The sequence below is a fragment of the Nelumbo lutea genome, chromosome 8, assembly GCF_056320005.1.
Source record: "Nelumbo lutea isolate HS-2025 chromosome 8, American lotus-T2T, whole genome shotgun sequence".
Classification (NCBI taxonomy): Eukaryota; Viridiplantae; Streptophyta; class Magnoliopsida; order Proteales; family Nelumbonaceae; genus Nelumbo; species Nelumbo lutea.
Window position 1 is genome coordinate 37,700,532 of NC_142691.1, and position 27,699 is coordinate 37,728,230.

At 39.6% G+C, this 27,699-nt stretch overlaps 1 protein-coding gene across 5 annotated transcripts in view; it reads left to right on the forward strand.

Moving 5' to 3' along the window:
- Window positions 1-4,714: 4,714 nt before the first annotated feature.
- The window catches only part of LOC148843848 (uncharacterized), a 28,658-nt gene continuing 5,673 nt past the window's right edge, over window positions 4,715-27,699 (forward strand). For 3 of the 5 annotated variants that reach the window (XR_016103299.1, XR_016103298.1, XM_088957997.1), the window contains exons 1-5: window positions 4,715-5,218; window positions 10,789-11,348; window positions 14,714-14,877; window positions 15,714-15,789; window positions 15,896-15,982. Coding sequence is in view for 3 of the 5 variants with exons in the window: in XM_088957997.1 (XP_088814123.1) it covers window positions 14,858-14,877; window positions 15,714-15,789; window positions 15,896-15,982 (183 nt within the window). In the remaining 2 variants the exon portion in view is untranslated. The remainder of the gene's footprint in view (window positions 5,219-10,788; window positions 11,349-14,713; window positions 14,878-15,713; window positions 15,790-15,895; window positions 15,983-27,699) is intronic. The other 2 variants (XM_088957994.1, XM_088957996.1) reach the window with 2 other exon arrangements.

Genomic DNA, 27,699 nt, shown 5'->3' on the forward strand with positions numbered 1-27,699 from the left:
ATCCCAATTTCAATCTAAAATATTAGAATCTGGGCAATTCGGGTGTTGGTTGGTTAAATTAGTTCAATGAACAAGCTTAGCTGAAATAAATTATTTCTATTTTTGCATGTTAAAATGTTATTAAAAGTTATAAATATAAATAATTAATCATTATTTTAAAAAGTTAGAAATATAAAACAATTGTATACTCTTATTCGTTTTATTGTTTAGCTTTCCTTAACAAATTCCGTGCATTGCACGGGTCCTCGCTAGTTAATTAATTAATAAATGTTATTAGAATTGTTTCTCCCACTATCTTTCCTTTTTAATAAAAACTGGAATTCTAGAACATAAAAAATATCTACTCATTTTTTCTTTTTTTTCCATCCCTTTCTAACCTTTCCCATTTCATCAAAATCTTCCCACAAATCAAACGTAGCCTAAGGTATGAATGGCAATGGGGCGGGTTCAAGGCGGGGATTACACTCCCCATCCTCGATCACGACCCCCAAATCACCCTCTGTCTCCATTCCTGATCCTCGACGAGGAAAGGAATCTCCCCTCCATCCCCGACCCCGATGGGGATGAATTCCTCGTCGGGGACCCAAATCCCCGACAGAGTGAGAGGTTGAGACAAAGAGATTGAGATTGAGAGAGAGAAAGAGAGAGAGAGAGAGAGAGAGAGAGAGAGAGGACCATTGAGATAGTTAAGATCGATGAGGAGAGAGAGTTCGATGGGTGATGACGTCACGACGACGACGGTCAGCAATGATAGGCAAAAGTTAGAAGGACTGATGACTGAAACTCTTCTTTATCTATTCTCTATCACTCGACCCGTTCCCAATCGGGAATTCAGGGTAGCCTCATCCCAACCCCGACCCGAACCCTGCCAAGGTAACCCCATCCCCAACCCCATTGGGTCGGGGAGCCTGAGTACCCGTCAGGGATGGGAAAATTGCCACTCCTATCCTAAGGTTTTAAAAATGACATATTCCTAAACGGTGGATAATCTGTTTGTATTTGATGTGGCAGCCAAATCTTATTTCTTTGATTTTAGTTGGATTTCTTCGCAAAAATTTAATTGCCAAAACTTGTCTGTTGCTTTTCAAACACCTCATTAATTATGAACCATAACTTCGATTTAGCATAGACCTCATTGGTCGTCCATAGCTTCATACTGTAGATCTTAGAATGCTCATCTATGTCGCAGGGAAGAGCCCTCTCCACCACCTGATATTGGTGAAACCTAAAAGTCACAATTTCTGCGAGAGGAGAAGAAATATTAAAACCCTAGAAACTTCTTTTTCTTTCCCTCTCCCTAGTAGTTTAGTGAGTCTTGTTGAGATGACTCTCAAGTCTTAATGGAAACTTAGAGATTGTAACATCGACCATCAACTCTTCCGATCTCTTATCTCTTTGCACCAACAATGTCTAAGTGCTATTTGAACTGACAACCACCACTACGTGATTCTGCAATACTCCATATCTCTTGTAACCGCGACCTTAGGCTTGTAGCGGCAACTTCCACCCACCTGAGCGGCAGCTGAATCGGGGGTAGGCTCTCTTGGATCTTGCAAATTCCATTGAAACCGAATATGTATTAGTGAGGTTTCTGTTTTGTGTCTCAGTGGATAGCGCAATCCCTTGCCCGTGGAAGTTATGCTGCATGAAATCTCTTGGGGTTTCACTCAAGCAAGCCTGGAGTTAGGGTTTCTCTACATAAACATCTTTTAAATTCTGAGTCTAGAAATTTGAAAGTAGAGAGTAGATGTACAGTATGGACTGTTAAAGAAGTCAGAAGAGGATCCAAAGACATTACTTGGAGAAAATTAGTTTTGCTTTTGTGTAGCACTGAAGGCATCAAGGGAAAGAACCGTTGGTTATCTCCTGGAAACGATTATGATTGTGTGAGAGTGCAGGAGAGTGGGGCGAGACTTCTTCTACAAAGAAACTGAAGAGCTTTGAGACGAAGAAGGGCGTCGCTCTTAAGCCTGGGGTACATTATAAATCCTTACTCTATCTTTTTATCTTTCCTACTAAACCCTAGTTTCTACTTTCTATTTCGCCCTCTTTTGGTGTTATTGTTTCATTTTCTTGGGTACTAGTAATCTAAATCTGCTGTTTGAATGTGGTAGATATCGATGCGGGAATGTGCAATTTGTTAGGAATCACATCATGGATCTCTATGAGTAAAATATCTTGAGCTTTAGTGTTCTTCTTTGATATCTTTTCGTGATTTTTTTTGTGATTATTTTTTTGGTTTTGCTTGATCAGGCAGCGAGCGCCAGGTGAAACAAGCAGGCGCATTGACAGAGTGTACCCTTGCTTGAGGTATGCATGAATATGTCAATGTCTATTTCTTTGATTTCTATAACCATAGATCGTAAGGAAAAAACCACAAAAACAAAATAATGAACAAAATATTCACACAGGGCGGCATTCAGTGAGGGTTTTTTTTTTCATTTTTTTATTGGCAACACAAAATAAATCTTTCATAATTTTAATCCAGAATGTATGATTTTAAAGAAAATATTTGGATGGTGGTCAATAGTTCTGTTTGAACTGTCTAAAAAAATGATCCATGGATGGAATGGTCTAAAGACATTGGATCATGCAAGCTTTTGCTGTAAACCCTCTTATGTAGGAGCCATCAAATTATGGGTACTGATATTTTAGTATTTGCTATATGGTAAATATTCAAGGTCCCAGGCAACAACTTGGGGTCCCTTGCCTCCATATACGAGCCAATCTGTTCATCCTAATCTTCTTTAATGGAAAACAAGGATGATGTGCCTAAAGGAGATAAGCTTCTTGTAGGCTCTTGTTATGGCAAGGTGCCTCTCCACCTGCCAAGTATCTCTCTCATCAATTAGGCTTCCATGCATTGCCTCATTGGATTTGTTGGCTTTTGTGGAAGTTGTTACCATGGGGTTCTTATATGTGGTGCATAATTCATTTAGGGAAGGTTTCCCCTAAGTCAATTATATGGTTAATGTAATCCTTTCCCCCTTTTGGTGTCTGATCATAAACTACTTTGTAGCAAGCTAAATGGATTAAACTAGATTTTCAAGGATTAGAGATTCAATGTGCTTGGGTTGGTGAGGTTGTCTTCCTAGGGAATTAAACATTGGTCTTAGGATTGTTAGCTTTTCAATTGCTTGACCCTCATCAACCTGGTTCTTTTAGAAGAAATGGATGAAAAAGAAAACAAATTTGATGCTACTTATGAGTTATGGCTTAGAATATTACTGGTTGATTTTATCTTCCCCCAAGAACTCCATTTCTATTTCTATATATATATATATATATATATATATATATATATATATATATATATATATAGAAAAATAGGAGAACGAGAGATAGTTGATTCCTAACTCCTATGTTTTATTCAAAACTAATTTGTAAGCTTTTATTAATGGCTTAGTTGCTTACCCTTGCATAAAGACACGAATATGACTAACAACAACAAAGAAACTTATACTTCTTTCTATATATGGATAGAACCCACAACTCCTTTTATGTGGTAGTAAAAGAAGCTTGCCTTGGAGTTTTAAAGAACACGAGGATCAAAGGCTGATTTTTTCTAATACTAAACAAACCACAATCAATGGAATTCCTAAAGTTGTTTTTTGAAGATAAATAAAAGAAAAAATTCTCGATTAGTACCCTGTACTTTGGGCCTAGTGCCACTTTGGTCCCTGAACTTTAAAATGTGACAATTTAGTACTCAAACTTTCGAAATGTGCCAACCCATTACCTGTTGTTGGTTAGTTGTTAAGTGGCATGCAAAAGGACACAAATGCCCTTCGAGTGTCATTCAGTTTTCTTTATCAACCATTAGAACTAGTTTTCCTCCTTCTCCCACCACTCCAACAACCATCGATAAATCTAACTCATTCAACCATATCCACCATCCCCACATGCTCAGGAAATGCACCTAAGGTTTTCTCATCTCCATTAGAGCCACTCAATTCCAGCCCTTTCATAATGAGCAGGATACTTATTTCTGTAGAAGAAGATGATGAACAACGTTTTGAAGGGTAATTTTATCATTTTCAAGATATTTAATACACACATGCCATCACGTGATACACATAGTTGACGGTCTGTTAACAATAGGATTGGCACATTTTAAAGTTCGGGGACCAAAGTGGCACTAGACCCAAAGTACAGGGTACTAATCGAGAATCCTAAATAAAATATAATATTTATTCAAAGAAGAAGAACAAGGTATAGAAAAGGTGATGAGAAATCACCTATACCCAAAAATTATCGATAGATTTCTATTTCTATTTACTTAATTATTATCCATTGACTTATCGAGATCTTGTGTCTATCCCAAGTTCAACGATGGATTTCAATGGAAAGCTAATGGAAGGAGGTCTTTGTCTCATGGTCATAGTACAAGGGGTCATTGTCGCAAAATAAAGACAGGGGGTCTTTGTCATAGACCCCATAATATAGGGGTCTTTGTAATTTACCCAAAAAATAATTTAAGCACCAATAATTTAACAATGATATGATTTTAAAAATGATGAAATAAAATCACATAATTTACTCATATAGTTGGGATGAGCTTGAATCTCTGCTCGAAGAAGATTTTGGGACTTAAACAAATACTCTGTGCCTTACCACAAATAATTAAATATAAACTAACAATATTTCATCTACACGAAGTACATACATATATATGCATCAGTGGATAAGTGATTAAAGGTAAAGTGGGCTTGGGTCAAGTTCTTATTTTATTGTTAAATCCAAGCACAGCCCAAGTCCAATCGGTGCCAAGACAATGAAGTAGAAACCAGCGGTTTTATTGAATATTTTTTGAGCGGTTTTATTGAATTTTACTTCCCTGTAATATGAAAAATCAAAGTGAACCTGTGAACGAAAGAGGGAATCGATTTACCTTCAAAACAGGGGATCTCTTCCCTACCCTAAATTGTGAATTATGACCGTTAAGAGTGTCTCGTTGTTCTTTTCCCAACGGCACTGAAGTGAGAAGGATTCGCCTACAGAGATATTATCCTAGGGCACAGAACGGCAAGGCCTTATTCACAATTCCAGTTCTTGACATATCCCTGTTTCACTGGTGATCGCCAGATGAAGTTATTAGTTCTTTCTCTTTGGGTCTTCTTCAAGATCTGGTTTCTTCATCACAGTCTTTCTGCGGCACTGAACAACAGGTTTAGACAGATCTAGTTCTTAAGAGAGTCTTGTTTCACAATCTCGCCGGGTAAGGTTATTGGCTCGATAATGCTCGCTCTTCTTAAGATCTGGTTCCATTGATCTATTTTCTTTCTAATTTCTTATACAACGAAAAATGCATTGATCTGTTCCATTGGTTCTGGTTTTTTGTAGTTTCCGTTTTTTGTCTTTGAATGGAGATTTGAACAGCTTCGCTTTTGATTTTAGTTAGGTTACCCTCGTTTTTTTTTTGGTTTGGAGAACTTGCTTAGTTTGATTTCAACTTGTTTACTCTCTGCCTCAAAAGAAAATCTCTAGTTCTTTTGATTGACTAATCGGTAGGACTATTTACCTTTGCTTTCTTCTTTTTTCTTCCTTCTATTCCGAAGTCTATGCTTCTGTTCTGGCTTAATTTCATATAAGTATAGTTATAGATGTATAATGCTTATCAGTGGCATCGGGTTTAGTGTTCACAGTAACTATTTAGAAGACCTTCCAGTGTACCTTTTTGTTCAATTCAGGTTTCACAGAACTCTGTCAAGATAATTTCATTATGTCTCATATTGTGATCTTTCTTTCTCGTTTTATCTATTGCTTGAATTTCTAGGTTAAGCAGGGTTTCAGAGGATTCTATTAAGAATTATTTTAACTGTGTTTTTTATATTTGGCTTGCTATCTCCATTGAAGCCCATCTATGGAAGGAGGGAAGAAGAGAGGAAGATGAAGAGACAAAACAGGCTTGGTTGTGTGGTTTGCAAGGCAGTGTAGTCTCTACAAGAGAAGTTAAGGCAACTGAGGTTCCCAAGAAAAAAGAGAAAAAAGAGGATGATTTAAACACTTGGGGAAAGTCAGCATGGTAAGGTGGGCTGAGGGATGGCAGGTCCTATGTTCAGTCGGTGACAGGGGAATTAAATGGAGACGGGCTTGTTCCAGTTCAAATTTCAAAACAAAATGAACAAAGGTTGGCAAGGTTTCAGGGTTCAAGCCAGTCCTGTGAGCTGGTTCAGTCTGGTCCAATGAACCGAGGCTAGTCAACCAGTCACATGTTGTTTTAAGTAAACACGTGATTGGCAAAGGGATAGAGTGTTGGGCCAAGGCCCATCAGGATCTAATGGGTCTAGGCAAGTGAATGGGTCGACTTTTTTAAATCGGGTGGACCCAGACCTTAAAAAGCCACGCGCCCTTTTAAGTAGGCACGTGACCAAAGGAGATGGGGCGATGATGGACCAAAACGGTGGTCTATCATCGTCTCCCTCGAGCAATTTGCAACCAACGCCTGCAGGAAGTAGGGTTAGCCGCAGTGGTGCAGCAAATCTGAACTGGGCATGTTGCTGATCAAAACTGAGGAAGGGGTAATTTGGCAGCTAAGGAATGAATTCAGGCACTTCAAACAACTTTCTAGAGATATGCTTATCCAAATAAGATGGATTTGAAGGGATAGAAAATCCATCACATGGACGCCCAAGATTGCGGAATAAAGTGGGCGAATTTCAAAAATTTTTCTTTCCCTTCAACTGGAAATCGAATTCCCTATTTAGAAAATCATATTTTCAAAGATCATTCTTGAACCATAAACTGAACCAGATCTGAACCAAAAGAAGGAGAGAGAGATAATACCTGATACAGAGAAACAATATCTCTCAATGGAGGTGTTTACGCCCAAGGTAGGATCCAAAATTTGTTCCCATTGAAGATGGTGCAGTGCAGGGTGGAGCAGAATCAGCAGTGTTCTTCCCAAGAACTTGATCCTTCCAAAGTATCACCTGGACGACTAGTGAGTACAACTCCTAGCAATCTTTTCACCAAAAGATTGGAATCAAGATTCAATCTTGATTTCTCTCAAGCAATGGAGATCGAACAGCTATAGGCGGCGGCTGCAGGAAGGAGGCGGCTAGAGAGTATTTGCAGGGTGCAAAATTCTCTCTTCTGTGATCTCAGCTCTGAAGACAAGACAGTTGGTTGTCTGTTGTGATGTGTCTAAAGGTTGCCGCCCCCTCTTCCTTTTATAGACTTAAAGGGATCAGTTCCTAATCCCATTAGGAATTGCTAACCCAAATCATATCTGGATTAGAAGTCCCTTTAAGATAAGGGATAATCCTCATCTTATCTACATATTAGATCAGCCAGTTCCTAATCTAACTAGGAAGTTTCCAAATCTAAATCTCATTTAGATCTTGGACTCTCTGAGTGGAAAAGGTGTGGGCCCAATCCTATCAGTTGATCTTATCTCAGAATTCGCCTCTTAAAGACTAATCAAATTAGTCCAGTTCGAAATGGGCTTAAGGCCCATTTAGGGTTATGTATTCATTAAACCTTCCAAACTGTTGCCCAGTTGGGCTTCCTTGTATGGCGTGGGACCCAAACATTGATCTACACATCAGCCACATGGGTTCAGCCCAATCTTTGTTACAAGGCCTGGCCGAATACACTGTTATGGACAGTGCACCCCTTGAAACCCATTAGATGGGCTCTATGGGCCCAACACTTACCCTAAGTGGTCCCTGGGCCAAGCCACCTTGTAACACTCAATGGCCTTACACTTAACCTCTCAGCCCATAATGATCATACACTGCCCGACAAGAGAGGACCTCTCCCTCGGCTGCAAGGAACAGTGTTGCACTCTCTCAAGTATGGATATTGGGAATTAAAACATTTTGCAAATCATTTCGAAACCATAATTTATATACTTTTATATCTCATATAAAATATATTTTGCAAAATAAATTTCAACGATTGAAATCGGTTGCCGGCAGTCTTGGTTTCCATCAGTGAGAGTGCATCCCCGATCATTACCTTTGTCCGACAAAGGGGCTGATCCTGTCACTATGATCACCCACTCAGATGAATTCTCAGACTGTCCCAACATACCTAGGTTTTGACCCCCGCTAATGATCTCACTGATTGGTACATCAAAGACAACCCAATCCGACACCTAGTGCAGTATCATAATCGAGTCTAGGGGTCGGGTGTAACTTTTCAGTTTGGCCCATCAATCTCCAAGGTCCAGGGCAATACTGGAAATCTAGTCCAGTTCAAAGATTCAATTAATCCCACACTGTGTGTGCCTAGGGTCTCACCCTGGTAGCTGAGACAAGCCACCCCAACCGACTTGGTGGCACCACAATGTCAGCCTTTGTCAGGATAGGTCTCCCCAGACTGACCCACTGGCTGTGAACATTCTAAACTAACACGAGTCTCATTAAATGCCCAGTTTAAGGGTATTACACAGAAACATACCAAGGGAACATGAATCAAATATGCACTTTTATTCATTTACAATAAATTCATAAAATACATCATCTTGATTGAAGCTAAGGGCATACAAAACTGTCTAACAGGATTAGAAGATCTGCAAACAACATGGCAGATGGCCTAGCTAAACAAGGAATTCAGAGACAAGCCATGTTTTGGGTTCATGTGAAAATTTGGGCTGGCTTTTTGGGTTTGCTGTTTTTTTTACAACCTCTAGTTGCATCTTTCTATTCTAAATTAATATTTCATTTTTTCTGTTGCTGATCAAAAAAAAAAAAATTGCATATCATGTTACTTTGAACAGTGAAAGAAACAAGGCCTTTTACCTCTTCTGACCGCACTATATAGCCCTCCCCCCTCCCCCATAACAGAAATATTTCCCTTCAATTCACTCTTTTTTAAGCTATCTAGAAAGAGTGCTACAGCCAGATCTTTGACTCAAAAGCTTCCATCATAGAGGTTGTTATGCATAGGACTGAGTGATACCTGATCTGCTGGCAAAGAGGGACTTAGCAATTCCAGGGGTTACAGCTAAGCAATCCAGTGTGACTGGGATTCCATCTCTCTCTCTCTCTCTCTGATGCAAGTTGTCTTCTGTACATTCTGTTCTTTGTTTTGTTCATCTGAGTATATATCTCAATACTCCATTATAAATGAAGTAGGAGTTTCCCTGCTTTACAGCAATATAAACATATACCACTTAAAAAAATGCTTATTCTGAAGAAAGTCATTGGTAAAGAAAGTCATTGGGAGTGTTATATTTAGGAGGGGAGTTCTCTGAACAGTTAAAAGATGGGGAACTAAGAAAGCAGAAATCGGGGAAAGTTTTAGAAACAGAACACTATGTGAGGGTAAATTGAAAATGGTGTGGGAGTTAATTATCAAAAAAAAAAAAAAAAGAACGGGGTAGGAGTTTAGTTGACACCGGTAACCATATTTGGAGACACATTTTTGATACCTGATGAGGACGATTCTGATGGCTGGAGTATGGTTTTTGGATAGAGGTCTGAGAGAATCCTTGTTTTTTTTTTTGTTTGTAATGGTTCTTATATTTGGGTCATAGTTTTCAAAGTGTGCCATACCCATTATGTGTGTGCCATACCGCCATTAATCTATGTAAGTTCTTATTTGATTGGTCATGATGGGGAGTTTAGGATGCTTGTTGGTTCTCTTGTCCTTTGTGGGTAATTCCTTACAACCTATTTTTGTGTCTTCATTTTGTTTTAATGAATTTTTCTTTACCATAAAAATGCTTATTCTGTCCAAGATTCCAAGGAACTTATCCCATAGTTTTGGAGATGTATTAGATCAGATGCCTGTGAGCAGAAAACCTGAATGTCATGTAATTACGTCTCTTTCACACTTTTCTCTACTACTCTCTCTCATTGAAAGATTGAGTCACTAGGTTCAGAGATATGATGGAGGGAAAGGTTTTAGCTTCAATTGAAATGAGATTTTCTCCATTTTGAGCATGGAAAGATCCATGATGAACTTTAGAAGAAAGTAAAGGAGAATAAAGGGAGATGGAAGGGCAAAAGGGAGAAGAAAAGATTGGGAGTAAAGGGCCAATGGAAAGAACTACAAGATTGGTGATGGTCATTCAAATGGCCTGGAAGAGCAGGGAACATAGAGCCAAGAAGACTAACTGGATGTGAATTCACACTCGTATCCAACTTTCTTTCCCTGATGTTGTTTGCCTTAGCCAAACTATGTGGTGAACATGTTTAGAACAACCAAGTGTTGAACAAGTCGAGATCAATGAAACATGGGGGACCCTCATGGACCAACTCCTGTAATGTTCAGGATCAATGTCTCATCCACATACTCCACCAGGTTGGTTTTTACCCAATAAAGAACTAATAGAGGACAAATATTCATATCTAAGCATTTATCTTTTTGTTGACTTCATCCTACGTGTCACATCATAGGTGTTAAGATTAATCAGATTTTATAATAGACATTGTCTAATGGTAATAGCATATGTTTGCCTTTCCAAAGCCTGTTATCTTAGATACAAAAATGACAACTCCCATTATCTACATGCTTTTATGATTTTTTTGATTGATATTTGAGAAAAATGATTGTGGATTTCGATTGGTAATGAGTATCTCAGAGCAAAGGCAGCCATATTTTGAATTTTATTAAGTACCAGAAGGAGCAAGTTGTTTGTTTTGTTGGGCATCTACCCATGTGTCTAGACAGCTGATGCAAATGCATAAAGATAATTATCATATTTACCAAGTTCTCTAATTCAATTACAACATTTTCTGTTAAACTGCAAATATCTTGTGTGGAGTAAAAGTGTAGCTCCATTCATTTGCTTTAATAATGAAATCTCCATTGCCGAACTACTTGACTCTTTGGCAGGAGATATCCATGGTCAGTATTCTGATCTTCTTCGGCTTTTTGAATATGGTGGACTCCCACTTGCAGCAAATTATCTCTTCCTTGGGGATTATGTGGACCGTGGTAAGCAAAGCATAGAGACCATTTGCCTTCTCCTTGCATACAAAATTAAATACCCGGAGAACTTTTTCCTTCTTCGGGGCAACCATGAGTGTACTTCCATCAACCGAATATATGGGTTTTATGACGAGTGCAAGAGAAGGTTTAATGTCCGCCTTTGGAAGACATTTACAGATTGCTTCAACTGCCTGCCAGTGGCTGCTCTTATTGATGACAAGATCCTTTGCATGCATGGAGGATTGTCCCCTAACTTGAAGAACTTGGATCAGATAAGGAATATTGCTCGCCCTGTTGATGTGCCCGATCAGGGACTTCTCTGTGATTTGCTATGGGCTGATCCTGATAAAGATATACAAGGATGGGGAGAAAATGACAGAGGTGTATCTTATACATTTGGAGCTGACAAGGTCACTGAATTCCTTCAAAAACATGATCTAGATCTCATTTGCCGTGCTCATCAGGTAGATATGATTCAAATGCCATAGCCTGGCTCTTTTGGCTTGCTTAATCAACTTTTGTTACTTCATTAACATATGCATTTATTGGCTTATGTCTAGGTCTATAGATTTCAGTTATGCATCTAACATCAAATCATGGTCTAGATTAGTGCATGTTTCATGAAATCATAGGGTCCCATCAGAATGGCATAATTCATAATCCTCACTAAAAGTTATGGCAGACAAGTAGGGGTGCTACAACTTCCATATCTAGTAGTGGACTTTCCAGTGTGACAGAAGGTAATTTGGGTGACTAATGATGAAAAATAGATATGAATAAACAAAGATACAGCTTGCTGTCCACCAAAGTTTGACTAGGAACTAGATTTCATCATGGAAGCACTTACAGAAGTAAAGAAAAAGAACTGTTGCTCATAGTTTCCAAGGTGCCAAGGCAAGACTAGGTGACCATGGCGGGGTGCCCGGGCACCTAGGCACCTAGTCCTCACCTAGGCGATGGAATTTAAAAATAATAAGTTGATGGATTTCTACCCATTCTGAACTAGTTTCTTTGGATTTATGTATTCTGCACTTTTGTGCTTGTGTTTCTTGCAGTGTTGCTTCAAGTAGGCAAAACAATTTATTAGAGTTACAACTTATAACTTAGGAGTTGGAACTTAAAAGAACTGAAGGGGGTGGAGCCCCTATTTGAGATCAACAAAACATAGGGAACAAATACTAAAATAAAAGAAAATGAATGTGAAAAGTAGGTGGCAGAGCCCCTGTTCTAGACTCAGAAAAACTAGTGAAAAAATATTAAAATAATAGAAGAAATATGAAGAAGAAAAGAAGGGGTGAAGCCTTGTTCTAGACCCAGAAAAGCTGGTGAAAAAATACTAAAATAAAAGAAGAGTATGAAGAAGAAAAGAAGGGGTGGAGTCAAGGAAGTTATTGTTTTGACCTTCAATTCGCCAACATAGTATCCATATTCTCAATCAGCCAATTCCAATGAGTGAGAGAAGAGAGATGGAGAATAGGTTTGTAGAAGTTGCAAAATGGAGGAAAGAGATAAAGATTGAAGCAAAAGCTTTCATTCTTGAAGAGGTAAGGATCAGAGGCCAGCAGAGCTTGAAGATTAGGGAGGCAGAGAGAATTACAATATTGCTGGAAGGTCTTGAAGTGATCGAATGGATGCAGAAGTTTGTTTAGAAGCAAATTCTAAAGGTAAACAAATGAACTTTACGAAGTTCAACCTTGATGGAAGAAAGAGGTATGAGTTGGAATGCAAAAAGAATGCAAAAGGTTGTTACATAACTTTGCAGGAATTCTTTGGAGGAAGAAAGAAGCAGGTGGTCTGCTTCCCAGAAAGTAGAAGGGGTAATGGTTGGAAGGCAATGGCACAGGTACTGAATGACTTTATTCAGCAGCTGAAAACAAAACAAGTAGAGGCTGTAGCAAAGGAAAAGAAAGGAAAAAGAAGTTCTAAATTAGTATCATCAGTAGAAAAGGAGAACTGGGGGAAGAAATTTGTGGTGGAAACCTCAAGTTCACTAAAGGATTGGAGAGGTATTGCGCAGGCGATACTCAGAGAATTAAACCTGCAAAAGCCGATGGTGATTACTCCTTATGCCTCTTGTAAAGCTTTGTTAGATCTGGGTGAAGATGAAGTAGAGATTTCAGCTTTAATTATTCACTCAGAGGCTGGTGCTGCCATAGTCTCGAAATGGTGTCCTCTCTCCAATACCAAAAGTTTTGTGATTGAGGACAATGTAATAGACCTCTGGAAGGAGGAAGTATTACAGTCAATAGTTGTAGTCTGTGATGCAAGATTAGATGGTGTGTTTGATTGTGATCTCCATTCAGTTGTAGTGATGTTAGGTGGTATTAAACCCAGTGATATTCCAAAGAAGATAGAGGTTGTTTCAGATGGTTTAGTTTACCCCGTTTGGCTTGCTACCTCCATTGAAGCCCAGCTATGGAAGGAGGGAAGAAGAGAGGAAGATGAAGAGACAAAACAGGCTTGGTTGTGTGGTTTGCAAGGCAGTGTAGTCTCTACAAGAGAAGTTAAGGCAGCTGAGGTTCCCAAGAAAAAAAGAGAAAAAAGAGGATGATTTAAACACTTGGGGAAAGTCTGCATGGCAAGGTGGGCTGAGGGATGGCAGGTCCTATGTTCAGTCGGTGATAGGGGAATTAAATAGAGATGGGCTTGTTCCAGTTCAAATTTCAAAACAAAATGAACAAAGGTCGGCAAGGTTTCAGGGTTCAAGCCAGTCCTGTGAGCTGGTTCAGTCTGGTCCAATGAACCGAGGCTAGTCAACCAGTCACATGTTGTTTTAAGTAAACACGTGACTGGCAAAGGGATAGAGGGTTGGGCCAAGGCCCATCAGGATCTAATGGGTCTAGGCAAGTGAATGGGCCGACTTTTTTAAATTGGGTGGACCCAAACCTTAAAAAGCCATGCGCCCTTTTAAGTAGGCACGTGACCAAAGGAAATGGGGAGATGATGGACCAAAACGATGGTCTATCATCGTCTCCCTCGAGCAATTTGCAACCAACTCCTGCAGGAAGTAGGGTTAGCCGCAGTGGTGCAGCAAATCTGAACTGGGCATGTTGCTGATCAAAACTGAGGAAGGGGTAATTTGGCAGTTAAGGAATGAATTCAGGCACGTCAAACAACTTTCTAGAGATATGCTCATCCAAATAAGATGGATTAGAAGATTTGCAAATAGCATGGCAGATGGCCTAGCTAAACAAGGAATTCAGAGACAACCCATGTTTTGGGCTCATGTGAAAATTTGGGCTGGGTTTTTGGGTTTGCTGTTTTTTTTACAACCTCTAGTTGTATCTTTCTATTCTAAATTAATATTTCAATTTTTCTGTTGCTGATAAAAAAAACAAAAAAAAAATGAAAATTGCTTATCATGTTACTTTGAACAGTGAAAGAAACAGGGCCTTTTACCTCTTCTGACCGCACTATATAGCCCTCCCCCCTCCCCTATAACAGAAATATTTTCTTTCAATTCAGTCCCACATCCTAAACATCCTAAAGACCACCACTTTATATTACATTCTATCATTTATGGGCGATAATTGGTGACAGTTGCTGCATTACATACTAATACGATTATATGCCCATTACTCTTTCTGTCTCGGAATCAAAGCATCTACTGGCCAACATAAAATAGAGTTACACATAGTACACCTTTACACATATCATAGAAAGATCATTCGCTAGATCCTTCCACTAATGATCTCCTTGAGATTGTAAAAGATGGCGTTCTTCTATGGTGATTTCCCTGTTAAAGCCCTTTGCTTTAATTTGAATTTGGAAATGGTTTTCTTTCTTGGTTTTGGGGCTTTGTAATCTGAAGGCATATTCTTTGATGTAGTAAACTTATCAATGTGGCAGTCCCTAGGACACTGATGAACGGGCAATCAATACAAAGAGGGTGTTGAACCCTTGGGAAAGGAATGAAAATCTTACACTATGCCTCGGCTCTACTTAGTTTGGATGTACAGTAGTTAATATTGGCATGCAGGACTTCATTGAAGGGTAAGTATACATGCTGTTTTAGTCGTTAGTTCTTTTCTATTTTCAAGAATATTTTGGTCCTGTCACTAGTTTTTTGATAGTTTTCTGAATATTCTGTTCCATGCCAAAGTACAAAGAAGTAAAACTTATTAACCTAATATTCTATTAGGTTCTTTTCATATGAACCCTAAAGATTATCTAAAAAGTGCACGATAGAAAGCCTGTAAACTTCAAACAAGATTGGAGTTTGCTATCTATGTATATTTCATTATTCTGCCCTTGCTTGTACAATAGTCGATACCATATGCTCGGTAAGTACAATGTTAAGTTACATGTTTTGTGTTGTTGCACTGCACATTCTTTTTTCTTTATTTGGTCCTTCTGACGACTTTGGTTGGATTTTTGTTATTTTCTTCCTCTATAATTACATTGGCATATTGCAATCTATGAACAAATGTATATTTTGAGATGGATTTTTGTTGCATCATGTTGATTTTGATTAAATTTATTTTTCCCTCTACTAAATTATGGAAGTTGGTAGGGTGCTCCTAAGTGCTTGCAGTTTCTAGTCAGTATGAATATTAATATTCTCTGAGCTTTTTTTTTTCTTTGTCATCTAGTGCTTCGATTGATATCTTAAATCATTAAGGTATGCTCTGGTTGTCATCTAAAAATCACTATTATATGAATGAAGTTTGAACTTTCTTTAGAGTGTTAAGTCTTGATTTTGGACTGTAATTGTTTGAAAGCCATTTTTCTATTTTGACTTTTGAGCACATGGTGATGATACAAAACTGAAAATTATATAAGTAATATTTTCTATAATTGAAGCAATTACTTTGATGTTTTAACCTTAGATACAACTATGGGCGGAGGGCGGACCTCAATTTGAGGAAAACACCTCAATTGGTGGAGTTAGTTGATGATAGTAAGGTGAAATAGCCTTTTTATAGAAGTTTTCTGCTTATTTGTGATTTTTTATGAAATGTTATTTGCTACTTTTTAGTTCATATGTTGTATTTTGTTCGTAAATCGTTAGGATGTGGAGGAGCTGATGAATCAACCACTTGAGAAGATCTTATTGAGATGGATGAACTTTCAACTGACTTTCTCAGCAGATGTGAAGGTAAGTTAAAACTGGGTTAATAGATTCCCCTTTTCTTTATTTCGTTTGTGTGTTCATAATATGGTAGTGTACTATCTCAAAGTGGATATGAGATATCTGAAACAAGTGGTTCATCGAAACTTGAAATCCCATTTAGTTATATTTGGCAGTTAGAACTAAAAGATGTTTTATAACTCAATTTTATTTCATCCCACTTGGTGCTTGAATCCCAAAAACCAAAAATCAGAAACCAGGCTGAATGTTTCATTGAGTTAATTGAAATCACTTAGTAGTAAGCACTTTCCAGTTTCCATGCTTTGAACACTAGAACATGCCTCCTTTTCTTATCAGTAATTGGAAGGCCCTCTTCCTCCTCCTTTTCTTATCAACATTACGACAAGCTCTTTGTGGTAATAGCATCAAATGCATCAAAGTTTAGTTTATGCTAATAAGTCATTTGCTCTAATTAACTTTAAAAAGTCTGAAATCATTGCTATCCAAAACTGGTCTTTGGAAGATTTAAATAGCTGGTAAATTCTTGGGATCTCCAAAAAAGGCAAAGTGATATATTGTGTTCTATACCAGAAGTATTCATTTGGCAAGAGAGAAAAGCAAAGTGTTTTTAATAACAAGAAGTACTTAGGAATATCCTCTAGTATCAGTGGTAGAGGCTTCATTGAAGCAGGTAAGGGATGATAGCACGTGCAATCAAGGGATCAGATGTCTTGATGTAGAGGGCAATGTTGTTCTTCAAAGGAACAATAATGTTTTCTAGTTGAGGAAGTGTTATCTGGAAGGATTGGTGCCAATTTGGGAACGGATCCGAGAGGATTAACTGATTAAGTAAATCTTATTTGGTGCATGTTACCAAGGTTTTTTCGTGGTTAAAAGAGGGACTTGTTGAGACTGGACCCAACAATAAATTTAAGAGAAATTTTTCAAGGAAGGTTGGTTCTAGAGCTACGAATCATAAGGTTCTTATTGATATTAACTCCAGTGATCAAATTAACATTCATGATAGTTCTGAAGTTGGGGAGTTGAAGAAGATTGGAGTCCTTGAAAGGGAAGGGGGATGTGGGTAAAGCTTTGATAAGTCTTGACAGTGTAGCCAGCCTGTATCTTCTAGTAGATCTAGTACATACTTCCGTTGGGAAATAAAGATGCCCTTGTGAGAGCGGGCAACTTCAATTCCAAGAAAGTATCGTAAGGGGCCTAGATCCTTCACCTCAAATTTAGTGGCTAAGAATTTTTTTTGTCTCTGGATTTCAGCCTCCCAATCTCCTGTGATCACTATGTCATCCACATACACAATAAGAGCTGCAATTTTACCTTTACCTCTTTTTACAAACAAGGTATGATCTGACTGGCATTGTTTGAATCCCATTTGTTGGACTACTACATGGAACCTACTAAACCAAGCCCGAGGTAATTGTTTCAATCCATATAGGGACTTTTTCAACCTGCACACCTTTTGTTCACTGCCTTTGGCACAGAACCCTGGGGGTTGGGTCATGTACACCTCCTCTTCCAAGTCACCATTCAAGAAGGCATTCTTGATGTCCAATTGGTGAAGATCCCAGTCAAGATTTGCTGCCAAGGAAAGGAGAATCCGGATGGAGTTCATCTTCGCTATAATAGCAAAAGTCTCTGCATAGTCCACTCCATATACCTGTGTGAAGCCTCTTGCTACCAGTCTAGCCTTGTACCTTTCAACAGTTCCATCAGCTTTGTGTTTCACTGTGAACACCCATTTGCACCCCACTGGTTCCTTCCCCTCAGGAAGATCTACCAACTCCCACGTACCATTTTTGTGTAAGGCATCAATTTCTTCCTGCATTGCATCTGTCCATTCAGGTTTTGACAAAGCTTCTGCCACGGTCTTAGGGATGGGAACACTATCCACAGAGGAGAGGAAGGCACGGTACGAAGGTGAAACATGCTCATAGGACACAAAGTTAGAGATAGGATGATTAGTGGTACAAGATCTTACACCCTTTCTCTTAGCAATAGGAATATTAAGATCATTGGGGACATGTGAATCAACATTTAAAGGAGCAATGGGAGCAAGTGTACCTGGCTGATGAGACGGATTTGCCTCGGGTGAATCTGATGATGTTGGTTGCATAGTGTCCGGCTCCACGGCTCTTGAACTCTCTGGCTCTTATGGCGACGATGGAAAACCCGGAACGGAGGAGGATTGGGTAAAGGAGGTAGTTGAATCTGAGTCGTCGCCTGTTTCTCCTCAACCCTACTCTCCCCCTGAGGAGAAACCGAGAAGAACGGTTGACTCTCAAAGAATGAGACATCAATGGAAACATAGTACTTGCGGGCAATGGGATCATAGCAACGATACCCCTTTTGAGATGAGGGGTAACCAAGAAAAACACAAGGAATAGCCCGAGGGTCAAGTTTACCACGAGTAGGTGATAGGTTGTGGACAAAACATCGACACCCAAAAACATGCATCGGAATGGTGGGCTGCAGGGCTATAGGGAACAGGAGCTGATGTGGGGCCTTCTCTAGTAGCCGAGAGGGCATGCGATTGATGATATATGTTGCACACAATACTGCATCCATCCAGAACTGTTTTGGCACATTCATATGAATAAGCATGCCACGAGCAACTTCGAAAAGGTGACGATTTTTTCGTTCAGCCACACCATTTTGTTGGGGTGGTCCTGGCACAAGAGCTTCGCTGAAATGACCCACTCGAAGCAAAGAACTTCGTGAGATCACTATGGAATATTCCTTTGCATTGTCCGATTGGAAAATATGAATTTCCGTTTGGAACTGAGTGAACACCATGGCGTTGAAAATCTTTCACAATTTGTGGCACTTCATCTCGAGATTGCATACCACCCAAGTGTATCGAGAATAATCATCAATCAAAGTAACAAAATACTTATAGCCAGCCGCAATAGGTAGAGTAACAGGGTCCCAAACATCAGAATAAACAATATGAAATGAAAATTCAGATCTTTTATTTCTTAAAGGTAAATAACTTCTACAATGCTTACTCAACTGACAAGTTTGACACTGTAACTGACTCACTGACAAGGATTCAAACAACTTTGGGAACATAACTTTTAACGACTCAAAAGAAAGATAACCTAAACGACTATGTCATAAATAGGCCTGACTCTCACTCGACTAACTTGTGGACTCAGTTGCCACTAGACCAGCATTATTCTCCAACATGTAGAGACCATCCACCATGCTTCCTCTACCAATCGTCTTCCCCGAGGTCAAATCCTGAAACACACATGAAGACGGAAAAAAGGTGACCGAGCAGTTCAAAGAGTGAGTAATACTACTAATGGACAACAAATTAATAGGTAATTTCGGAACATGCGGGATATTAGGAAGAGTAAGGCCAAGTGGGAGAGATATGGTGCCTCAGCCAGTTATGGTAGAAAAAGAACCATCAGCCAGTCTTACCTTATCTCTCCCAGAGAGAAGGTTATATGTCTGGAACAAATTTGACTTACCGGTCATATGATTTGAGACTCCGGAGTTAATAATCCAAGGTGAATCAGTAGTATGAGATGACACATGGAAGTCTGTGGCATTACCTGATGTAGACGCAAATGAGGTAGGAGTAGGCCCAGAATCCACCTGGCGGAGAGTCCTACCATACAATTCCAAATGTTCACGGAAGGAGTTGATAATATCTTCCATAGGGTCAGAACCGGAATGTCTCTCACAGAAGGACTAGTCTCTGTCGATGCCAGATTAGCTGAGTTATACCTTTTTTGATTCTACTGGCCTGGTTTCTTGCCCTGATCCGGTGCTGACTTCTTACCCAAACCCTGTGCCCATTTAGGTTTTCCATGGAGATCCCAGCATGTATCTTTAGTGTGTCGTGTCTTCTAGCAGTGAGTGCACCAAAGCTTGCTTTTATCTTCTGTTTTTTTTCAAGTGTCACCCCTTTTAAAGCCACCTCCGACATTTGTATCTGAATTTCCCTAGACCGCTAGGGCAACTGACTCCCTTTCTACACCATTCATCACACTTCTTCTGCTTTCTTCTGACTGCACCAAGGCATACACCTCCTGGATTGATGGCAAGTCTTTACTACCCAAGATCTGTACCTTGATGGACTCATATGGCTAATTCAGCCCTAGGAGAAAGGCGAACACGCGTTGCTGTGATACAAGTGACTTATAGGCCTTTGCATCTTCATCACACTTCCAATTCACATTCTGATAATGATCAAGTTCTTTCCATATTGATGCCAAATCAGAATAGTACATCGAGAGACTCCTCTCCCCCTGCTTGCAAGTAGAAGATTCAGCTTGTAGTTGATATATCTTGGCATAGTGTCTCTGTTTTGAATAAGTGGACTTCGCTTGTTCCCATATCTCACAAGCAGTTTCAGCCCACATAAAGGTCTTCCTTACTTGTGGCAGCATTGAAACCAAGAGCCATGACATCACCATACTGTTCTCTTGGTTCCACCTATCATGCTCAGCACTTCCATACTTTGGTTCCTTTACTCTCCCATTGATGTATCCTATTCGCCCCCTAGCAGTGATGTAGAGTTTTATCCCCCTAGACCACTCAAGGTAATTCAGACCATCAAAGGGAATGACAGCCATGGGAAAGCTCATATCCATTCCCCCACTCACTCCATTGTGGCTCCCTGAGATCTTTGAAGTAGCAGAATTCTCAGTTGACATGGTCAAGCAATTAATCAGTCCCCCACAGCGGACTTAGGACCCCTCCTTACTCCACAAAGCAATGCTCCACTCAGTTCACACCCACACACTCGGGTTTACCAACCAGATTAAGCACAAACAGTACCAAATTCTGGACAAAACTGAGGTAATATTCGGCAGTTTAAAACCTGTATAATTTTATCAATCCCCACCTACCAGAATTCCAGAATGGCTAACAACCACTAATCAGCAAGAGAGATCCTTCTTGCTTATAGTCAACTCAAACCATTGAGAAGACAGGTCAGCATTGACCTACAGTTGTCTTAACACATGAACAGGATCACACAATCCAAGAAAACTAGGGTTGCACAGGTTCGATAGCATTCAGCCGCCCCAGATTCATAGGGTTTTCACTCGGCACATAACCAAGGAGAGTGAAGAAGAGAAAATAGGGAGAACTATACTAGTCGTAGCTATTATGTAGTCCAGAATCAGATTTCCTTTCTGCTAGTAGGGTTGATCGATCTTCTCTTGACAGTAGGGTTGATCCATCTACTCTCTTTTAATCAGCATTCCCGCTCTGATACCATCTTGACAGTGTAGCCGGCTAGAGATAGGTGGAAGAGGAGAGAAGAGAAGAGAAGAGAAGAGAGGAGAAGAGAAGAGAAGAGAGGAGAGAAGAGAGAAGGTTTGCAATGTAACAGTACTGGCGGCGCCGGTGTTTATTTTACTATATATAGGGCGACAAAAATAACAAGGGAAAAGACCCTTGTGCCCCTGAGTACAATAACAGACATAACAAAAATAAAAGAACGAAATAGAAAACACTTTAATTAGACAAACAGGCCCTAACAACTGCAACTAAGTTATTTTAACATTATTCCAACAATAAGTAATGATGTTTTGAACTTAGATAATGGGAAAAGGAAGAGTCGAGTGGACTTAAGGAAACTAGTGGAGAGGGATATTGAAGTTGGTAAATCTGTAGGCCTATTCTTTTTGGGTGGTGAGGCTTTTGCTAGAAGGGCTTTTGAAAGAGTTTGAGAAAAAGAAAAGGCGAAGTGAAAGAGCAACACTCAAGAGGAAGGTGGAGAGGCATGGGATGAGGGAGAGGGTCAGGATTTCAGACATGGAGGACTAAGTGCGATTGATGGGAGGAGTTGTGGAAGTTTGATCTACTGGTATTTACAGGAGGCGGATGCTGTTGTTTGAAGTGTTCAAGAGGGTTTTGGTTGGAGATTTTCTCATCTTGATCAGGGCTAGTGTTGCTTTGTTTAGTTCTTGGAATATGGTTTTAGTTTGGTTTTGTGTGTTGACCCTGGATTTGTGCTGTAATTTTTTTTTTTTATCCTTTGTTGTTTGCTGTTGTGGGAGTATTGTTTTTGCTTTCGAATGATGTTTTATCACCTTTTAATTGTAATCCCTTATTTTCTTTTTTAATGAAATTTACTCTTGAAAAAAAAAATCTTCTGTTCTCTAAGCTCCTCATATGGTGTTAAATGAGTTCAAAGACTACTGCTTCAAAGTGTTCTTTCTGCATATAATCTGTGCGGGTAGTTTTGTAGTGCCCTTGTCCACCTTGTGTTTCTTCCATTTTTTTGAAATACTCTCTCTGTTTTTTTTTTTTTTGTACAGTTAATGCATATGAGTTCCTGGTATTTGGAGTTTTTAATAGCTGTTGCCCATCTTATCCCATTCTTCAGTTCATTCTCCTCCTAATCATGTTTGCTCTTTCGACCCAAGTCCACACTCAACCTTTATCCTGACACATACATACATGCATTGATAGGCCGAATAAACTGAAAATCCCCTCCAATTTATTGTTGTTTATTAGGTGAATTCCAAGGGGGAATACAATGGGTGATAGAAATCTTTGCAAGTGTGAGACTTTATTCTTGTGAATGATCCAAACTTATCACAATTCATGAGGTTAAGGAAGCTGAATATGACTTTCACCATGACCAGCCCTAACTACCTTCATGTGTACAATGCACTTGATTGAATAATTGATAATCATTCGAGCTCGTTCACATCTGAACTGCTAATGCATGAGGTTCAACAGTTGAAAAAGAGAAAAAGAAAGGGACAAAGTCTAAATGACTCTACTGGCATGAACTGAATAGTAAAACTAGCGGTTTATGACATGAGTCAGTCCCAACTTTACTATTCTGAGTTGAATAGTAAAACTAGAAACTTGGAATATGAGTATTATTATCTGCCTCAAGCTTGTGACCAGTGTGAAATGGAGCATAAAATGCACTCACACAAAAAAAAAGCAAAGAAAAGAAAAAGAAGAAGCAAATACCCCGTGTGAGATGGAGCATAAAATGCACTCACACAAAAAAAAAATAGAGAAAAGAAAAAGAAGAAAGAAGCAAATACACCGTGTGAGGTGGAGCATAAAAGGCACTCACACCAAAAAAAAAGGGGAAAGAAAATAAAATTTTGGTGACAACTGAGGTTCAGGGACAAAATATGGTTGAACACTCAATGAGGTGCAGTGAAAGATTTGAGACCAAGCTCAAAGTAAGGGTTAAATTTGGCGGTCAAGGAAATGATTTACATATTGAATGGAAGTGAATGCTTGGGCATGAAAATTTTCATATTCTCCCCTACCTTGACTCTATGTGAAAAGAATGACAATTCAGAGGAATGAATCAAAATACCTACACAGGTATCCCAACCACTCAATGTATTCTCATCCTAGAATTCATTTCGTAAATGGTAATAATAAGGGGGGGATGATCAGTTTATGGTTGAGGTCTTTGCTTGAGGACAAACAAAAGCTTAACCCACTTGTGAAGTGGTACCTTTCCCCTATGCCCAATCCTTGCCAATGTTTCCCTAAAGGGTGCAATGCCTACCTTCATCTCATCATACAAAGGCACCATCGCTCTATGGAAACTCTACATTGGCTAACTATTCTTGGGTGATGGTGCCTCTCATGTGCATTGAAAACAGAGAGGACACATCCTCTGCTGATATCCAAAACTCCCCAAAACTAAAGGTATCTGACGTTTTAACATATAATAACTTAGTATTTTTCTATCAATTTTATTAACGATATATGATTAAAGTTTAAATTTTAGTTTGCAATTTAAATAAGAAAAGTGGTGTTTTTTAGCTCAAATGGTTCGTTTTTAAACCTATGTTTTTGTTTCAACCTAAATTTTAAATTAAAATGGATGGTTTTGGGTCTAAGGTTTTGTCCCAGTTAATGATCTACTCGGGAGTGCTTCTACCTAGACCGGATCCGGATCCCACCCGTTGACCGCCCTATCTTGAATGGCATCCAATTTCCGGTCGAGCCACCAGTCAAAGCAGGACGAGAAATAGTCAGTCACTTATCCGAAAAAATTAAAAGAAAATGGAAGTCTTTTAAGCAAGGTATGTGTCAGATATACTTACATTATTAACAGAAAACGGAAACAATAGTATGGCGCGATATAGTCAGAATGCCCTCCCCAAAAGTAGCAACGCCTCGAGGACTCCAATACTACGCATTTAACCAGAGCGAATTAAAAGCCATACACCCAAAAGAGGACACAGAATCAAGTGGAGAGTTGAGAAGCTTAGACGGAAGATTGGACTAGCTTCCTCGTAGTAAAGCTGTGAGAGCTTGCAGAGCTTGCCTGCAAGTCGAGCATTCTCCGTGCCTGCACCCATAAGACCCAAGGATATTATAGTCATTGCCACGACCAACAGACCTTGTCTTCCAAAGATGATATAATTTAGGTATGTAGACATTGTACAAAAAACTCATACCTGTACAGCTTCCGCATCCGTATCGCTTCCGAGTCTCCTTTGCGCTCACAACCTTCACCTGTCAAGAATATCTAATCAGGAACAGGTGGACGAGAAATAGTTTACAAGTGAATTTAGAAGAAGAGGGTTAGAGTGGCTTATTCTAGACTCCAGCGTATGCAAGGCCTCGGCGAACTACAACTCCAATTCAAACGTTGAAATCTGCTCCAATGACGCAATCTCATGGAAGTGGCGATGCCTGTAGAAGCCAAGGGGAGTACAACCACAAAAAATGGCAATAACGCAAGAGAAGCCCTTATAAAAAGTTCCAACAGATATAACCAATGGTGGCTTACCCTACGACAGTCATTCTAGTACGATGGTTGACAATCCGAACCCATTAGAACGTTCCTGCAATGACAAGGGAGAAATTGCATTAGCAGAATTTATTAATTCATGAAAACCCAAAATCAATTTCACAGGACAAAATCTTATGCCTCAATAAAAAGTTCCAACATCGAGCTCGATGTTCGTACCTTTGTTATTGAGGCATTAGATTTTGTCCTGCGAAATTGATTTTGGATTTTCACGAATTAATAAATTCTGCTAATGCAATTTCTCCCTTGTCATTGCAGGAACGTTCTAATGGGTTCGGATTGTCAACCGCCGTACTAGAATGACTGTCGTAGGGTAAGCCACCATTGGTTATATCTGTTGGAACTTTTTATAAGGGCTTTCTCTTGTGTTATTGCCGTTTTTTGTGGTTCTTTTAATCTTCTAATACTCCCCTTGGCTTCTACAGGCATCGCCACTTCCATGAGATTGTATCACTGAAGCAGATTCAAATGTTTGAATTGGAGCAGTAGTCCGCCGAGGCCTTGCATATGCTGGAGTCTAGAATAAGCCACTCTAACCCTCTTCTTCTATATTCACTTGTAAACTATTTCTCGTCCACTTGTTCCTGATTAGATATTCTTGACAGGTGAAGGGCGTGAGTGCAAAGGAGACTCGGAAGCGATATGGATGCGGAAGCTGTACAGGTATGCGTTTTTTGTACAATGTTTGCATACCTAAATTATATCATGTTTGGAAGACAAGGTCTGTCAGTCATGGCAGTGGCTATAATATCCTTGGATCTTATGGGTGCAGGCACGGAGAATGCTCAACTTGCAGGGAAGCTCTACAAGCTCTCACAGCTTTACTATGAGGAAGCTGGTCCAATCTTCCGTGTAAGCTTCTCAACTCTCCACTTCATTCTGTTTCCTCTTTTGCGTGTATGGCTTCCTAATTCGCTCTGGTTAAATGCGTAGTTTTGGAGTCCTCGAGGCGTTGCTACTTTTGAGGAGGGCATTCCGACTATATCGCACCATACTATTGTTTCCGCTTTCCGTTAATAATGTAAATTTATCTGACACATACCTTGCTTAAAGGACTTCCATTTTCTTTTAATTCTTTCGGATAAGTGACTGACTATTTCTCGTCCTGCTTTGACTGGTGGCTCGACCGGAAATTGGCCGCCTGTCAAGATAGGGCTGTCAACAGGTGGGATCCGGGTCGGGTCTAGGTAGAAGCACTCCGGAGTAGATCATTAATTCGGCAAAGCCTTAGATGCTAAACTGTCCATTTTAACTCAAAATTTAGGTTGAAACAGAAACATAGATTTAAAAACGAACCATTTGAGCTAAAAAACACCACTTTTCTTATTTAAATTGCAAACTAAAATTTAAACTTTAATCATATATCATTAATAAAATTAATAGAAAAATACTAAGTTACTTATATGTTAGAAAGTCAGACACCTTTTATCTATCTATCAGATTCGACACTTTTAAACCTATGATAAGAGAGAAACTGTAAGAAAACGAAGGAAATAATATATATGGTTAACAAAATAATTGGTTTTGGGCATGAATCGATTCGGGAGGGACGAGTATCGGAACCGACCCAATTATTTATTTCAACATAATCATGGAGCCAGATCCTTTATAAATGGTTGGGTTGATTCGGGCCAGCCGGATAGACTTGAACCGTTGATAGCCCCTTCAAGAACATGAACGATGATAGCGATTGTGTTGCAGCAAGGTTGGTATCCCTTTTACTTCTCCCTTCGGACCTGTATTTCGAGGTAAGGACCTTTCAAAACTGCACTCGATGTTCGTACCATTGTTATTGAGGCATAAGATTTTGTCCTGCGAAGTTGGTTTTGGATTTTCACGAATTAATAAATTCTGCTAATGCAATTTCTGCCTTGTCATTGCAGGAACGTTCTAATGGGTTCGGATTGTCAACTGCCTTATTAGAATGACTGCCATAGGGTAAGCCACCATTGGTTATATCTGTTGGAACTTTTTATAAGGGCTTCTCTTGCTTTATTGCCGTTTTTTGTTGTTGTAACATCTTTTAATTTTCTAATACTCCCCTTGTCTTCTACAAGCATCGCAACTTCCATGAGATTGCGTCACTGGAGCAGATTCAAATGTTCGAATTGGAGCAGTAGTCCGCCGAGGCCTTGCATACGCTGGAGTCCATAATAAGCCACTCTAACCCTCTTTTATATTCACTTGTAAACTATTTCTCGTCCACCTGTTCCTGATTAGATATTCTTGACAGGTGAAGGGCGTGAGCGCAAAGGAGACTCGGAAGCGATATGGATGCGGAAGCTATACAGGTATGCGTTTTTTGTACAATGTCTGCATACCTAAATTATATCATTTTTGGAAGACAAGGTATGTCGGTTGTGGTAGTGGCTATAATATCCTTGGGTCTTATGGGTGCAGGCATGGAGAATGCTCGACTTGCAGGCAAGCTCTCATGGCTTTACTATGAGGATGCTGGTCCAATCTTCCGTGTAAGCTTTTCAACTCTCCACTTCATTCTGTGTCCTCTTTTGGGTGTATGGCTTTCTAATTCGCTCTGGTTAAATGCGTAGTTTTGGACTCCTTGAGGCGTTGCTACTTTTGGGGAGGGTTTGCCGACTATATCACGCCATACTATTGTTTGGGTTTGGACCTCCCCAATTCCACTTGATGGTGCTGAGTAAACTCTAGCCAGGCTCAAGCCCACCCTTGATCCAATACCCCTAATCAAGCCCAAACCCAACATAGTCTAGCCCTCTTTGTAACCCAACCCATCAAAGACCTAACTATTCAACCTTTGCATGTTTTGTCACAAATTCTATCAAGGCCTGATCTACCATTGCCTTCAGCCCAACCGAAAGTGTTCGTAAGAAGAAGAAGGGACACCTTTTCTCTAGAGGAAGATCAACAAATGAGTTGAAGGTCATGTTGTAGTAACACAATGATTACTTGGGTTTGGACTTCCCCAACTTCACTTGAT